Here is a 17,224-nt window from a genome sequence, read left to right on the forward strand (position 1 = left end):
CAACCTAGGCTATGTCTATATTAAAACACTACAGCAGCAGGAGGATTCATCTCTCATCCTAGCCATTGTCTCTGGGAGGGGATGGATTAAATACAGTGATGGGAGAAACCCACCCAATGCTGCTCTGAGGCCCCATCTACACTAGGAAATTACGTTAGTTGTAATTATGTCTCTTGGGTAGGAAAAATTCATACCACTGAGCAACACAGTCAAACCAACCTAACCCCAGAGAATTTTCACATTGACTAGCTACCACCTCGGGTAGAACCCTCCCTTCAGCATAGGCAGCATCTTCCCTGCAGTGCTGGTGTTTTAATGTAAATACAGGCAGTCCCCGGGTTACGTACAAGATAGGGACTGTAGGTTTGTTCTTAAGTTGAATCTGTATGTAAGTTGGAACTGGCGTCCAGATTCAGCCGCTGCTGAAACTGACCGCCAGTTCTGACTTACTTACAGATTCAACTTAAGAACCCCAAGTCAGCTGCTGCTGAAACTGATCAGCAGCTGATTCCAGGAAGCCCAGGGCAGAGCAACTGTGCCTCGGGCTTCCTGTAGTCAGCGCTGGTCAGTTTCAGCAACAGCTGACTTGGGGACGTCTGGGGCAGAGCAGCTGGGGTTTGCTCCCGATGCCCTTGGTCTGCTGGAGATGGTCCCCAGCAGACCAGGGGCACCGGGAGCAGCTTTTCTCGCCCCGGAGCTCGAGGTGGCTGACCGCTGCCTGTGAGCTCCGGGGCGAGAAAGCCCCGTTCGTAAGTGCGGATCCGACGTAAGTCGGGGACTGCCTGTATTGTATCACATTCCACGATCCAAATCAGTGAGAGTCTGTCACCACCTGCTCTTTAACCTGGGGTACCTCGCAATGCTTGGCTGTTGTAGTTTCCACAAACAGCTAGATAGAATGCTGGTCACGCCTGAGTGTCCATGTATAGCTGCAGTTCTGGTCCAGCAACACACCAGCCAACTTTGGCTACTAGCAGCTTTGGTTATTGCTTTCAGGGAACCCTCAACACATATTTGGTCGTACATTTTACCCAAAATGTGCATTAAGCCCAATGCAACCCATCCACGGACATTCTGATATTAGACGTCCATTGTTCCTTGTAAAGGGTCAAAGTATAACAGTTTGCTACTTTAATTGGAGTTACCAAGCGATTCAATTTAAATAAAGCACTGGGTTAGTTCTGATTAAAGAATAAAACAAGTTTATTTAACTACGAAGATTTTGGTTTTAAATGAGTACACATATAGGCTGTCTCCACACTGGCATGAATTTCCGGAAATGCATAAAACGGAATACTATTCCGTTTTCAGTTTTTCCGGAAAAGGAGCGTCTACACTGGGAGGCTGCTTTTCCGGAAAAGCCCTTTTTCCAGAAGAGCGTCTGTGGCCAATGTAGACGCGCTTTTCCGGAAAAGAGCCCCAATCGCCATTTTTGCGATCAGGGCTTTTTTTCCGGAAAAGACTACTGGGCTGTCTACACTGGTCCTTTTCCGGAATAGTGTTCCAGAATAAGGACTTATGCCCAAGTGGGAGCAGAATAGTTTTTCCAGAATAGCGGCTGATATTGTACAGTAGAGCATCGTTGCTTTTCCAGAAATTCAAGGGCCAGTGTAGACAGCTCGCAGCTTATTCCGGAAAAGAGGCTGATTTTCCGGAATAAGTGGCCCAGTGTAGACACAGCCATATGGTATTCAAATCAGAAACACTTCAAAGAGAGAGAAGATGTAAATGCCTCTTAATAACTAAAACTTAACCAACAAGACTTATTGTAAAATTATTACTACACGTTCTCAGCAATATGCTGACCAACAGCTTTGCTGTTGAAGGGGAGGAGGGGAGGGACAGACAGAGAGAGACAGCGAGAGAGACAGAGAGAGAGACTGACTGACTACCTGACATAGTTTTTGCTCTTCATTTTCATAGTCTAGTCATGTATTTCCAGAGGGTTCCTTCCCACCCTGAGGAAAAAGACATGGAGTTTCATGGTGAAAAATGTTTGATGTTGTTTGTTAAAATGTACGTCGATCTATTATTGCTCCCCTCCATTGCTAAAGAATGGCCACTTGAACAGTGATTACCAATCAACTTTGATATGGGGCTAGAAGCATCAGCTTGTTCTTTGCCCAGTGTTTAAAGCTCCAGTCAGCATAACATTGCAGTAGCCTATGCTGCTGCTGTAGAACAAGCTCTTGCAGTGGCTTAGACAAGGTATGTGGAAATTTTCAAAGAAAACGATGCTTCAGAATGATGAATTGATGTGTATTTATCAAAGAGATAAGGAAAAGTCAGATACAATACATATATATTTCTTTGGTAACTACCGTAAGTACTGTACAGTAGTTGGATAAGCAAATGTTTGGTTTTTTTAATTCTAATTATCAGCAGAACAGATACATTATCTCACTTGGCCCTTTAGCCAGGAACCAAAATATTTCACATATTAATATCGGTGATTGGCCATTCCTTGTTAAGGAAGGGAAGAGGTGAAATCAAATGAGAAAGGTCTTTCTCTTCCAGATTGATTTTAACACAGAGACCATTTTTAACATTGAGAAAGGGATCATCAAGAAACAGTTCCCATTTTCACAAGTTAAATCCTGTGAAGACAATGAAGGGAGGCGCTTCAGCATCACATTTCATGGGCGTGCGGATTATGAACTAGAAGCAACGTCTCTTGAAGATAAAAGAAAAGTAGGTTAATCGGTTGTAATAACTATCATTTATTATCATCAATTTCATATTAAGATGTGCTATTTGTGGTGCACATGGAGAGGTGGATATAGCATTAATATATTTTTTAAACAGACTTTCACCTGATTTACACTTCAATGCAAGTGCAGGGCAGATTTTTGCCTAAAATGCTTTTATTTTGCCATAGACCTATAAGGCAGCCCATTAGAGTTCCTCATGATGAGAACTCATTAGTAGATAGTTTCCCACTAAGTTAAGGAATGACACTTTCCCTTAAGCTTCAGGGGGTAGCCAAGTTAGTCTGTACAGGAGAAACTTAAAACAACAAATGGTCTTGTAGCACTTTATAGACTAACAAAACATGTAAATGGTATCATGAGCTTTAGTAAGCAGTGCACTTTTGTTCTTAGTCACACTCGGTCAGCCATCTTCAACTCAGTGGCATGTGACATAGTCATGTAACTGTTACATATGTTGTTTTTGCATGCTGCCTCTTTAAATTACTAAGGTGCTAGTGCCATTTTGTTTTTGCAGCGTGCTAGCAAGAAGACACACTATGCTCTACCAGGGAGATGCCACATCTCTTATTTCTCTATTTTGTTAGAAGCATAGAATAGTAGGACTGGAAGGGACCTCGAGAGGTCATCAAGTCCAGTCCTCTGCCCTCAAGGCAGGACCAAATGCTGTCTAGACCATCCCTGATAGAAATTTATCTAACCTACTCTTAAATATCTCCAAAGATGAGGATTCCACAACCTCCCTGGGCAATTTATTCCAGTGTTTGACCACCCTGACAGTTAGGAACTTTTCCCTAATGTCCAACCTAAATCTCCCATGCTGCAGTTTAAGCCCATTGCTTCTTGTTCTATCCTCAGAGGCCAAGATGAACAAGTTTTCTCCTTCCTCCTTATGACACCCTTTTAGATATCTGAAAACTGCTATCATGTCCCCCCTCAATCTTCTCTTTTCTAAACTAAACAAACCCAATTCCTTCAGCCTTCCCTCATAGGTCATGTTCTCTAGACCATTAATCATTCTGGTTGCTCTTCTCTGGACCCTCTCCAATTTTTTCACATCTTTCTTGAAATGCGGTGCCCAGAACTGGACACAATACTCCAATTGAGGCCTAACCAATGCAGAGTAGAGCGGAAGAATGACTTCTCGTGTCTTGCTCACAACACACCTGTTAATACATCCCAGAATCATGTTTGCTTTCTCTGCAACAGCATCATACTGCTGACTCATATTTAACTTGTGGTTCACTATAACCCCTAGATCCCTTTCTGCCGTACTCCTTCCCAGACCGTCGCTTCCCATTCTGTATGTGTGAAATTGATTGTTCCTTTCTAAGTGGAGCACTTTGCATTTGTCTTTATTAAGCTTCATCCTATTTATCTCAGACCATTTCTCCAATTTGTCCAGGTCATTTTGAATTATGACCCTGTCCTCCAGATTAGTCACAATCCCTCCCAGCGTGGTATCATCTGCAAACTTAATAAGTGTACTTTCTATACCAATATCTAAATTGTTGATGAAGATATTGAACAGAGCCGGTCTCAAAACAGACCCCTGCGGAACCGCACTTGTTATACCTTCCAGCAGGATTGTGAACCATTAATAACTACTCTCTGAGTATGGTTATCCAGCCAGTTATGCACCCACCTTATAGTATCCCCATCTAAGTTGTATTTCCCTAGTTTATTGATAAGAATATCATGCGAGACCGTATCAAATGCCTAAAGTCTAGGTATACCACATCCACTGCTTCTCCCTTATCCACAAGACTCGTTATCCTATTAAAGAAAGCTATCAGATTGGTTTGACATGATTTGTTCTTTACAAATCCATGCTGGCTGTTTCCTATCACATTGCCACTTTCCAAGTGTTTACAGATGATTTCCTTAATTACTTGCTCCAGTATCTTCCCTGACACAGAAGTTAAACTAACCGGTCTGTAGTTTCCTGGGTTGTTCTTATTTCCCTTTTTATAGATGGGCACTATATTTGCCCTTTTCCAGTCCTCTGGAATCTCTCCTGTCTCCCATGATTTTCCAAAGATGATAGCTAGAGGCCCAGATACCTCCTCTATCAGCTTCTTGAGTATTCTAGGATGCATTTCATCAGGCCCTGGTGACTTGCAAGCATCTAACTTTTGTAGGTGATTTTTACCTTGTTCTTTTTTTATTTTACCTTCTAAAATTACCCCCTTTCCCCTAGCATTCATTATGTTAGGCATTCCTACAGACGTCTCGGTAAAGATCGAAATGAAGAAGTCATTGAGCATCTCTGCCATTTCCAAGTTTCCTGTCACTGTTTCTCCCTCTTCACTGACCAGTGGGCCTACCCTCTCCTTGGTCTTCCTCTTGCTTCTAATGAATTTATAAAATGTGTTCTTGTTTCCCTTTATTCCTGTAGCTAGTTTGAACTCATTCAGTGCCTTTGCCTTTCTAATCTTGCCCCTGCATTCCTGTGCTATTTGCCTATATTCATCCTTTGTAATTTGTCCTACTTTCAATTTTTTATATGGCTCCTTTTTTATTTTTAGATCATTCATGATCTCGTGGTTAAGCTAAGGCGGTCTTTTGCCATATTTTCTGTCTTTCCAATACATCGGAATAGCTTACTTTTGGGCCCTTAACAGTGTCCCTTTGAAAAACTGCCAACTCTCCTCAATTGTTTTTCCTCTCAGTCTCGATTCCCATGGGACCTTACCTATCAGCTCTCTGAGCTTACCAAAATCTACCTTACTAAAATCCATTGTCTCTATTTTACTGTTCTCCCTTCTACCCTTCCTTAGAGTTGTGAACTCTATGATTTCATGATCACTTTCACCCAAGCTGTCTTCCACTTTCAGATTCTCAACCAGTTCCTCCCTATTTGTTAGGATCAAATCTAAAACAGCTTTCTCCCTGGTAGCTTTTTCAAACTTCTGAAATAAAAAGTTGTCTCCAATGCAGTCCAAGAACTTATTGGATAGTCTGTGCCCCGCAGTGTTATTTTCCCAACATATGTCTGGATAGTTGAAGTCCCCCATCACCACCAAATCTTGGGCTTTGGATGATTTTGTTAGTTGTTTAAAAAAAGCCTCATCCACTTCTTCCACCTGGGTAGGTGGCCTGTAGTAGACTCCTAGCATGACATCACCTTTGTTTTTAATCCCTTTTAGCCTAACCCAGAGACTCTCAATATTTCTGTCTCCTATGCCCACCTGCACCTCATTCCAAGTGTGCTCATTTTTAATGTATAAGGCAACACCTCCTCCCTTTTCCCCCCTGTCTATTCTTCCTGAGCAAGCTGTACCCTTCTATACAAACATTCCAATCATGTGTATTATCCCATCAAGTTTCCGTGATGCCAACAATGTCATAATTGTACTTATTTATTAGCACTTCCAGTTCTCCTCCTTAATCCAAATCAAAAGTCATTATAAATGGTTGGTCTTAGTATAGGGGAAGCATTGCATAAATGAGAGCAAAATGTGACCTGAGGACTTCTTCTATAACTCACTCTAGTGTTAAAGAAACATAAAGAAGCCTTGTGATCGGAGGTGCAACACAAAGATGTAAACATTTCCCTAATTTCAGTTGGAATGTGAGTGGGCTGGGAAACTATTTAACCTACCAAACAATGAAGGCAACAATTGTTCTTTGTCTATGTAGAATCTCATGATACCATCTACATATTTTGTTAGTCTTTAAGCGCTACCAAACTATTTGTTATTTCCTAATTAATGATTCTTATCTGCCCCTTTTGACTATACAGTCTTAGGTACTTGTTTTTCCTGTTACATTTCAGCTGGTTTTCCCCTTGATATTTTTTACCCACTGCCTCTTCTTGTTTCCCTCCTCCCATTTTTTTCCTCTTCTACCCGCCCTCCCTTCTCACCTCTTTATTTTGGTCCTGGACATCCAACGCTCTGGTCATCTGAAGAAGTGGGCTGTGCCCACGAAAGCTCATGATACCATCTACTTGTTTTGTTAGTCTTTAACGTGCTACCAGACTATTTGTTGTTTTTTAAGTTTATTTAAACAAACCAACACACTTTTTTCCCCATTGCCTGTATTTTAACTTATACTCAAGATTAAACTTCTCCAGACAGCTATTTCCTCTTTATATGCGAAAAAATATATGGTTGCAGAAAGACCCAGACATTTGACTTTCCTCAGGAAAATACAGTGAGTAGCAATAGCTAAAAATAGTGGGGATGCAGCATAATTGAAAACCAACTTGGATAGAGTTATTGGAGCTTGCAGTAACTCAGCGATTTAATGTTGCAAAGGCTCATGTGTAGAACCCTGCAAATCTGTGAATATCTGCTTTATAGCCATAGGTATCCACATCTGTGGATGTGGCTAGTCGAGGCTCATTTTTATGGATACAGCTGCGTATGTGAATACAAATTTTGTATCTAGAACTCTGCAAATTTGTAGATATCCACTTTATATCTGTGGGTATCTGCATCCCATGTGCAGCATAATTTTGCGGCTACACGTGGATGTAGATATGAAATTTTGTATCCTCTCAGGGTTCTACTCATGTGAATCCTTCTATGGTTTGGACGGAGGCTTGCAACTCAAGAGTTTCCCTCTGAGATTCAGGTTCAGAGAAATCCTAAATATCACCAAATTTCTCAGTGTCTAAATAGATATGAATTCAAGTATCTGGATGCAAACTCTCAATAAGCCCAGGGATGCTCAGGTCCAAAGATTTGATTCAGACCACTATATGGGAGGCTATAAAGCCAGCTGCAACGTTCGAGTTAGGACTTTCACAGTGCACATGAGTGTTCTAATTCAGCCAAATGTAGAAATGGAGCCAGCTACAGAGTTCAGGTCTGATTCTGAATGCTCTCAAATGGTGGAGGTGGGGGTTGTTGTATTTTTGGTGGGTGGTATCTCTAATTGGAGAGCTTGTAACTGAAATGGGTCACAAAGCTGTCAATTAAGCTGCTCAAAGTTTAGAGTTCAGAATGAGATCCCGAACCAGACAAATGTTATCTGTGTTTTGACTGGATGCTTGGAGATTTGCAGAAACTTTAATTGCACATTTAGTGAGGAAACAATATGAGATCAGTAACAGAGAGATCTGCATTTGACAGTAAGCGTTTTTAGGAGGAGGATTTACCATGCTCACACATGGTGAGCATGGTAGCAGCATACCAGCAAATTTGCATTGAGCTATATCACCTACTTAGTTTATGTAAGATGAAATTAATCTCCCCCTTTAGATGTCTCCCTACACCGATTTATTTCCGTATGACAATTTCTACTATTTTATTAATGGGCAAATTAAAAAAAAAACCAAACCATTAATATAGGCTGCAAGGATGCTGATATGTAAAATGTACACTAGTGACTGTCACTTATTATACAGATATCACACCTGATGAACAAAGTTACTCAGGGTAATTTGTATAGGCGACCTGCAGAGTCCTGGGCTGGAAGACCTGCCAAATGCAATGTGATACATGAAGGACTGCTGGATTTGCAGCAAGACAGTTTGGCATCCGTTAAATGGGTGAAGTATGAAATATCATTTTCTTTTTATAGAAATTACAGCCATCTCTCAAATGCAGTAAGGGAGTGAATGGCTTTTTCACAGGCTCTGATAATGATCTAAAACTAGAGTTTTAATGTGTGGCTCAAGAAATGTTATGCTAGTTTACTAATTCAGGGACTCAGTTCATCTGAAATGAAGAACACATAAGGTAAGCGTTATTAGTAAGCTTGAAATAACACTTAGCACAATGGAGATCAGATGCATGACCGTGGCTCCTAGATTCTACTGCAATAAAAATTAATAGTAATAATAATACATAATAAAAAAAGTGACTTTAATAGATGAGCTGGAGAATTTCCTTCTCCTTCACCTTCGTGGTTTTCTTTTTTACCTTTCTAACCACTCCATTTTCAACCACTAACGAAAGTAAGTAAATTTTCTGTCACAGCGGCTGAAGAAGGTAAGTACGTACCATAAGTTCTTTGCCAGAGGACAACGTTTTCTCTCACAGAACAAATGACTGTTCTGCAACCAGTAATTCATTCTCTGTCATCCTTTTGGCCTTCCTGCAGAAATGACAAACCACTGCCCTAAACGGAGTGGTGACTTTAGAGCTATAAATAATTATCTGCTAGGATTTAGACTGCAACCTCCAATTCATTTAACACAGGCCACTAAACAGCCATCTGCTGGTAACAATGACTTTTTTTGTTACCTCTTGACCATTATTGAACTAGGGACCTCTCAGTGAAGACTTGAAAATGCCTCTTCAGTTTGTTCTGTGCCCACAGTGTCATAAGATTTGGGGGGAGGAGCCCATGGAGACCTCTCATAATGCAAAAAAGGGAAACATTTAACATTGTAATTATTTGCACATAGCAATTATCTTGAAGACTTCAGCATTCCCAGGAAATGATTTTAATTGTTTTTTAAAAGGTCACTACTGTGTTTCTTATAAACAATATCCTCAGGAGCATCTTAGGAATTGCTATCATGCTATATTTAACAGGTTCACTAACAAACAAAAATTGACTTTTATTTATCTTGCAAGGCAAAACCTTCCTTGCTTCCCACATAATATTAATCCTCTTTCTTTTTAGCACGGTAAATAATGGCAGAGACATCCAGTGATCCTATTAAGCCATAAGTCCCTGTTTTAAAGGAAGAAGTGATCAATATAATTGCCAGCTCCATTTAACAATTCTTATCACTTTGACGCAGTGTGTAGGCATAGCTGTAACTTACATTTTGTTTTATGTTTTCTTCTCCATAGTAACTAAACTTGTTTAAATTAAGCTCCTATGGCTAGTGATGAGAAACAAGATGAGGAGGTTCTGAGTTACTGCAGAGAATTCTTTCACGGGTCTCTTACTAATGGGTCTTGCCCACATACTCAAGGTCTAAATGGAGTTTGAAAAGCATTTTCCCCTGGGACAGATTGTCAGAAAAAACTGTGGATTTTTCTTTCCCTTACTCTGCAGCATGTGTCACTTGCAGATTTAAATGGTTGAATTTTCTGTAACTTGCAATCTTTAAATCTTCAGTAACTCAGCCAGAGGTTGTGAGTTTGTTACAGGAATGGGGGTGGGGTTCTGTGTCTTGCAATGTGCAGGAGTCAGACTAGATGATCATGTCTGACCTCCAAATCTATTAGAGTAATTCCTCATAATCCTTTAATCAACCTGACACACCTTGGGGAGAAGTAGAGGGGGGGAGCACCATTGAAATTAGTGTTAGTGTGATAAAGAAATAAAATAATGCCTTAGAGAAGGACCTTTATTAAAGTAGGGGCTAGAAGATGCAATCAAGATCATGGTCTTCTTGTGACAGAGGCTGTCGATAGTGCAACAATCTAAATAGACAAAAGAGAGGGTGAGAGAGAAACAGTCATAGAAAGGTGAAGAAACATTCCCAAGGACACACAGCAATTATGTGGCAGAGCTAAATTTACATCCCAGGTCTCCTGACTCCCAGTTCAATGCCCTAGCCACGAGACAATACTGCCTTCTCTGCCTTTAATGTCTCCTTCTATATAGTATAACTTGCATTCACTCGGGTATTTTCTCTTCCTCCACATTGCAGAGGAGACAGTCAGGGAACGGGGAGGTGGGTCAGAACCAAGGCTAGTCTTGAGAGCAGAAGAATTTGAGCCTTATGTTGTCGTATAAAACTTACAGTAGTCCCTGGAGGCCAAGTGTCTCAAAACCCCATTGTGCTAGGTGCTGTATTCCAAAGTACAGTAGACTAGAAGATGTACCCATCATTGCTTGGGTCCTTAACTCTATGTTTGTTTTTCTTCATGTAAATCATTGCACTGGGGTGAGCCTGGGGAATGAGAGGTTCATTGTGCAGGCTGCCCTTGGGAGAGAGGATAACCCCCAGCCTCTCTCACCACATCAGCTTGTGACCAGGTGAGAAGCGCCTCTTCATGGCTGCTTCAGCGGGCACAGCCCCGGGTGGGTGTATGTCCTCTGACTGGGGTAGGTCCAGTGTGTCCCTGCACTCTCCAGCCAGTGTGTGCACAGTCTCTTCACTCCCTGATGAAGAGAACAGCCAGCAATTTCCCCATAAGAATGGGGTGGTGAGGTGGGAGCTTCAGCACCCCTCCCACCTTCTCCAAAAGACGCCTGGGGGTGGGATACTCAGAGCTGGGGCAATCCCAGATTTGGTTGGGGTGGGGGATGGGAGGGAAACGGTCATGTATTCAGCCAGGCCCTTTCACCAGCCTGGTGATTCTGTCTTTTCTGTATGGTTTTATGAGAAGCAATCCCAGGCACATCCCATTTTCCTGGCACAACCAAACCCTTATCTTGCTTTAAGCTATGATAAGTGGAAGCTATACACCAAATTTGGCGATCCTAGTGTAACCCACACACCTACTGGGTGTGGTTCACTGTCCCATGTAGTGGCACTTAGACACTTACAGAGAATAAGAATGAGTGTGTTCTACAGCCTTAGCTGAGAGTTCACTGGCTTTTACCTCAAGCAGTACAGGCTCATGCTCTAAGCTCCAGAAGTCCCAGGTTTGGTTCCACCTGTTTGCATTACACGAGCTCTTACCATTTAGGAGGAGTTTTTGAACAGACAGACAGACTCTCTCAGATAGGGTATGTCTACATTACCCTGCTAGTTTGAACTAGCGGAGTAATGTAGGCATACTGCACTTGCAAATGAAGCCCGGGATTTGAATTTCCCAGTCTTCATTTGCATAAGTGGGGCGCCGCCATTTTTAAATCCCCGCTCGTTCAAATCCCGTGCAGCGCGGCTACACGGGGCACGAACTAGGTAGTTCGAACTAGGCTTCCTAGTTCGAACTACCGTTACTCCTCGTGAAATGAGGAGTAACGGTAGTTCGTGCCACGTGTAGCCGCGCTGCACGGGGTTCGAACCAGCGGGGTTTTAAAAATGGCGGCTCCCCGCTTATGCAAATGAAGCCTGGGAAATTCAAATCCCGGGCTTCATTTGCAAGTGCGGTATGCCTACATTACCCTCCTAGTTCGAACTAGGAGGGTAGTGTAGACATACCCATATAGAGTAGATGACAGTCTTTGCCACAAAGATTTCACAATCTAATAGACAAGACACAGTAGGCAGAGAAGATAAATAAGTAGTTGGGGATGGGGGTAGGGAAGATGGGGTAACAAAAATACTGGGATGTATACTGTTCGTAGTCCCGTTAGTCAAGACTTCTGGGTTTTACTCCTGGATCTGTCATTGGTTCCTTGTAATATCATGGAAGTCATTCATCTCCTTTGCCTCAGTTGCCCATATATTAGATGGGGTCATAAAGCCTGCTGTAGTAAGAAGAGAGCCAAAAAGATAATCCCATATATCACAGGGCTAATCTGAGGCCTATTGGTCAAGCAAAGTTAAGTGTTTAGTGTTTAGTGTAAAGCAAAGTTAAGCTGTGAGCCGGAGGCAGGTCCTGCTCATAGAACTTGGCAAGAACAGAGCTCATATTGCAGAAACACTCATATCTAAGAGGTACAAGGCATGAGCCGTAAATACATACCAGAGGGATGGCAGCAGAACACCTTGTTAGAAGACATCTTGGTCCCAGATTGCGACTAGATGATCATAATGGTCCCTTCTGACCTTAAAGTCTATGAATCTATGAATACTGACCCAGGTTCAGGTTAGGGTCTAAGATCACCGCATGATGGAGAGTGATGTGTTGATTGAACTACCATGTACAAAGTAGTGGGTGGTATCTATGCACTTTTGAGGGTGTCACCCTGATATATCAGGAGTGATGTTTAATGTGTTGGCACCAATGTATAAAAATGTATCCTAAGGGGGGTGTCCTTGTCCAGGCTAAGGGGCAGTAGAGAGTCCCAGGACTAAATGAGCTGAGTACATTGTCAGGCGGCACTCATGTTCTAGCAGAACAGTCAACATCTGAACCAGGGAACTGGAGACTTTGCTTTGTTTGACAGTAAACCTGGCTGGGTGCTGTCCTGCTTTATCTAATCTTGTGGTTTTTGGAAGTTCTCTCACAGTCTACTGTGCTGGCTATCTGCAGAGGAAGTGCAACACACAAGGGGAACTCACACACATAACTGAATGGTTATCATCATTGTACAGAGTGAGATTCCTGTCAGGACATTACACTGGTGACTATTGACTACACCTACTTTATGGGTTTGGTGTTAAGATTAAGCCTTCCTGAGATGCTTTGAGATCCTTGAATGAAAGGTGTCATGGGAGTATGAACACTTCTCAGTAAAGGAATCTTCTTCTGTTTAGAGCCAAGACTAATGCTGACAGTGCTTATGTGAAGAATGTTCTGATATTGCTATTCTTTTGTCCTTGAGATATTTGGTGCAGCTACGTGAAGGAGAACTGAGTTTATATGGCATTGGCAACAATGGAGAGAACAAGAATGCAGAACCAGTAGCAAAGACAATTAATTTGTCAGATGGAAATGTGAGTGTCGTTAAAGAGAATGGATATGATACTTTCTCAGTCCAGACCAAGGAATGCAATTACTTGTAAGTATAACTAGAAATTAATAATTGGTTTAACAGGGCAATTAAGAATAAGATTGAATAACCATGTCTGTAGATGCCCAAAAGTAGAATCCAGCAACAGGGATAATCAGGCAGTTGAAACCATGTGGAAAAATAATTGGGGAACAGAGGTGTATACATTTCAGAGTGGTAGACATGTTAGTCTGTTTCAGCAAAAACAAAGAGGAGTCTGGTGGCACCTTAAAGACTAACAAGTTTATTAGGCTGGCTAGTCTTTAAGATGCCACAAGAATTCTCATTGTTTGAGCTGCATACGTGGGTCTCAAATTTCCATAGAATGGAGTCAAATGCGTACATTTAAACCTGTGTAACGACCATGCAGTCATCCCTATAGAGGCCAGGGAGGGATTTACCCTTCCGTAGCTTAGACATTGAAAATAGTTTCTGACCGGCTTGTAAGCACAAGGGTAATACTGAGGGGATTGCTCATCTTCCTCCATGAGGAGAAGATGAATTATGAGGAAACTGCACCACAAAGTCAATATATGGCAAAGCTTCAGCTCTGTAACTTTAGAAACCTAAGCAATTAACTCTGACTGAAAAGGTCAGAGTCAGCAGCGCTAGTCTTCTTTGACAAGAAAAGCTGTCTAGCACCGTTCTGCTTAAATCAGAAATACTTGTGGTTGTGTTAGTCAGCATGTTATTTACACTGTCTTGGGTTTATCTAGATGTCATTCTTAAATTTTAGGTTTCGAATACCCTTTACTGTCCAGAATAACAGGGCAGGGGATGTTAGCAAGCTCCAGAATGAATGGATATTGCTCATAAGCAGATATTGCCTGCTGTGGAAGAATCGCCCGGAACCGCAGGAAAGCTTTGGCGAAGCCACCTCAGTGGCTATCTATGAAAAACTCACCTTCTCTCCAAATACGCAGAGAGAAGGGGCCCGTTGTCTCCCTGTGGCTTCTGAAGCAGCTGTACTGAGTGTGTCTTCAGCACTCCAATCTACTCCCCCCACAGAACAAGCAGCCCCAGATTCGTCATCGCTTCTGCTTGCCAGAGTTCAGGCAGGGATGCCACCTCCACCACCTTCTTTCCCTCAGCCCTCCCACCTCTCTCCAGCATCGAAAAGAATGAAAGCTTTTCACTGGGATGTTGTTCCTCAAGAAAAGGTGAGGATCAAAGTGACTGCTTTTCATCATTTATCCATTAGCTGGAGTGGGAAGGGCAAACGTTCCAGAAAAATAACAGGAAGGGCAATTGGGCAACTGTGTTTCATGTACTATACCAGTAATTATACTTGCAAGTGTTCCATGAAAGAACCTGGTCACCTAACTGCATGTGTAGTTACTCAGTTTGCAAGTGGGATTGCCGTAAATATTCATTCACATAGGTTATGAAGTTTTACACACACATTGTACACATAGGTTATGAAGTTTTACACACACATTTTGCTCTGACAGTTGTACACCCACATCTTGCACAGACAGTTGTGTACAGTTGGTTTCTTAAACGTTGAGAATAGGCAAAATACATAGGCACATTAACTGAAGATGTTGTCACTGGTCAGGGTAACTGCGCCTGCTTTACTCCTTCCCGGTCTCTCAAGAACACCCACTCTAAGCACCCAGCTCCTCAACAATAACCTTTTTTGGGAAGAGACCCATATCTCTTCCTCTTTTGACTGGATTTTTGTAAAGGCTGCCCAATTCCCTGCCCACATTGGCTACGTCTACACTGGCCCCTCTTCCGGAAGGGGCATGTAAATTTCACGAGTCGTCGTAGGGAAATCCGCGGGGGATTTAAATATCCCCCGCGGCATTTAAATAAAAATGTCCGCCGCTTTTTTCCGGCTTTTAAAAAAGCCGGAAAAGAGCATCTAGACTGGCCCCGATCCTCCGGAAAAAGTGCCCTTTTCTGGAGGCTCTTATTCTTACTTTGAAGTTTAAATCCCCCGCGGATTTCCCTACGACGACTCGTGAAATTTACATGCCCCTTCCGGAAGAGGGGCCATTGTAGACGTAGCCATTGTGATATTTTCAGCCAGTGGCTGTGATTTTGTTTCTTTCCAGAGTTAAGAGCAGTGTAACTGGCTGCATTACAGAAAGAATGTATTAAAAACAATAAAATAACCAATATGCATGCTAAAAAGCTTACCAGAGGTCACCTCAACTCCAGCCTGGGCCTTTGGAAAGCGTCAGACCTTCAAAACCTACAACTGGGTTTTCCCTGTGGCTTCAAGTTCATAGCCATCTCCGATTTAGCAGCAGAACAACTATGTTTTTCTGTTATATAGCTTGGATGTTTGATCTTGGCCTCACATAACAGGAGAGCAGCAGACAATGACTATGCACTCCTCAAGGCATAGTTTCAAAAGGCTGAGTTTTTGCATAACTATAGAAGGGGAATTTGCATTCACCTTCCTCCAGATAGTCTGCTGCAAAATCTCTTAATATTTTCTGTTCCAAAAGTCCATTTTTGTAGCACTTTGGTCAGTATAGTGCCTTGAACCCCAGGTCTCACATCTGTCAAGCCTCCCTCTGATTGAGGTTTCACACAGTTCTGGCCCACAACTATACATAAACTTTTCATTTAATACAATAGACCCCCAAAATACTTGAAGTGAATTCAATAAATTCTTCCAAAGTTATGGCAGGAAATCACCGTATCTACCAAAGATGAGATTCACCCATCCCATACACATAGAATTATAGAACACAAGAACTAGAAGGGACCTCGAGAGATCATCAAGTCCAGTCCTCTGCCCTCAAGGCAGGACCAAGCACCGTCTAATCATTTCTGATAAATGTCTATCTAACCTGCTCTTAAATATCTCCAGCGACGGAGATGCCACAACCTCCCTTAACATCCTTAATGGCATCTTTTAGCCTACACGACCTGTTGTCTCTGTCATTTCCTCAGTCAGAGCTGGTGAACTCACAGCTTGGGTTGCCTTGAATTCCCTAGTTTGCTCCAGAATTCTTTGTCTAAGTGACACATTTGCTTCAGAGAAAGCAGTGCTGCATTCAGTGCCAGATTTATGCACAAGCTAAGTAAACTACAGCTTAGAGCCTATGTTTATGAGAGGCCTCTAAATGAAAAAAATGTACTTGTTTTTAGTTGCATCCTGCCCTATGTATTGGTATATATGCAAATATAAAACTTTATTATTTCTATTTCCATTGATAGAATAATACACTTTTTTCTAGAGGCTAGCAGGCCTCTTAAACATGATATAGCTTAGGGTCTCAATATGTTTTCATCTGGCCCTGGTGGCATTCATTGTTCAGGGGCCCATCAGAGCACCAGTGCATCTACAATAAATGGGGAAGAGACCTAACATGCCACATATTCCAGAAATGAAGAGGTGGGAATTAAACTTCATAGCTGGAGAAAAGCAGTTGAGGACTAAACCTGCTGCTGAGTAACAACAGCAGTAGTAATGCTCTTCAGACACTTCCTATGATTTGACACCCTACACTGCCACATAGTCTGTGCCTAAGCCACACTTGATAACATATGAAGGCTTTCCTTCCACTTGCTAGTCTTGTTGCCTCCTTGAGGAAAACTATGCACGCAGCTTTGGGCCAATCAAGCCCGGTTTCTTTGTCCTTCCTCTTTATCTGACTGTGCCTATTTGGGTTGGAGCCAATGTCCAGAAGCTCACAAGATGAGAACAGACTTTCCTGTGAAATGCCCAGAATTTCCTGCTCCCAGCAAGCCAGCAGAGACACAGAGAATATTCCCCATGAATTGTTGGCACTGTACTTTGATCTGAAACACTGGGCCTTACCGTTACCTGTGACAACTCATCCATTCTGAGCTAGCTTCATTGGTCTTAGTGGCCCCCCCAAACCTGGAAACATATGCAACTTTTGACCTACAGCCTCCAGTTTGGTGCCTGGTGTTGTGTTTTCTAGTGACATAGTAGGAAGTGAGCTAAAAGAGATGTGTTGTGGCGGGTGTTGGTGAGTGGGGCAGAGCGAGAGAGCACAGTACACACCAGGTAAAAGGTGGAACTTGGGGATAGCTTTTCTCTGTAACACACTGCTCTGGGAACCTCA

The 17,224-nt window shown here is 42.3% G+C and overlaps 1 protein-coding gene across 6 annotated transcripts in view; it reads left to right on the forward strand.

Annotated features, from left to right (window-relative positions):
- Positions 1–17,224, forward strand: part of LOC102457221 (uncharacterized) — a 137,959-nt gene that overhangs the window by 89,463 nt on the left and 31,272 nt on the right. For 5 of the 6 annotated variants that reach the window (XM_075901164.1, XM_075901165.1, XM_025187914.2 and 2 more), the window contains 4 exons: positions 2,518–2,691; positions 8,065–8,213; positions 13,005–13,181; positions 13,909–14,332. In XM_075901164.1, the coding sequence (XP_075757279.1) occupies positions 2,518–2,691; positions 8,065–8,213; positions 13,005–13,181; positions 13,909–14,332 (924 nt within the window). The other variant, XM_025187918.2, reaches the window with a different exon arrangement.

This window comes from Pelodiscus sinensis, chromosome 18 (genome assembly GCF_049634645.1).
Source record: "Pelodiscus sinensis isolate JC-2024 chromosome 18, ASM4963464v1, whole genome shotgun sequence".
In the NCBI taxonomy this organism is placed as follows: domain Eukaryota; kingdom Metazoa; phylum Chordata; order Testudines; family Trionychidae; genus Pelodiscus; species Pelodiscus sinensis.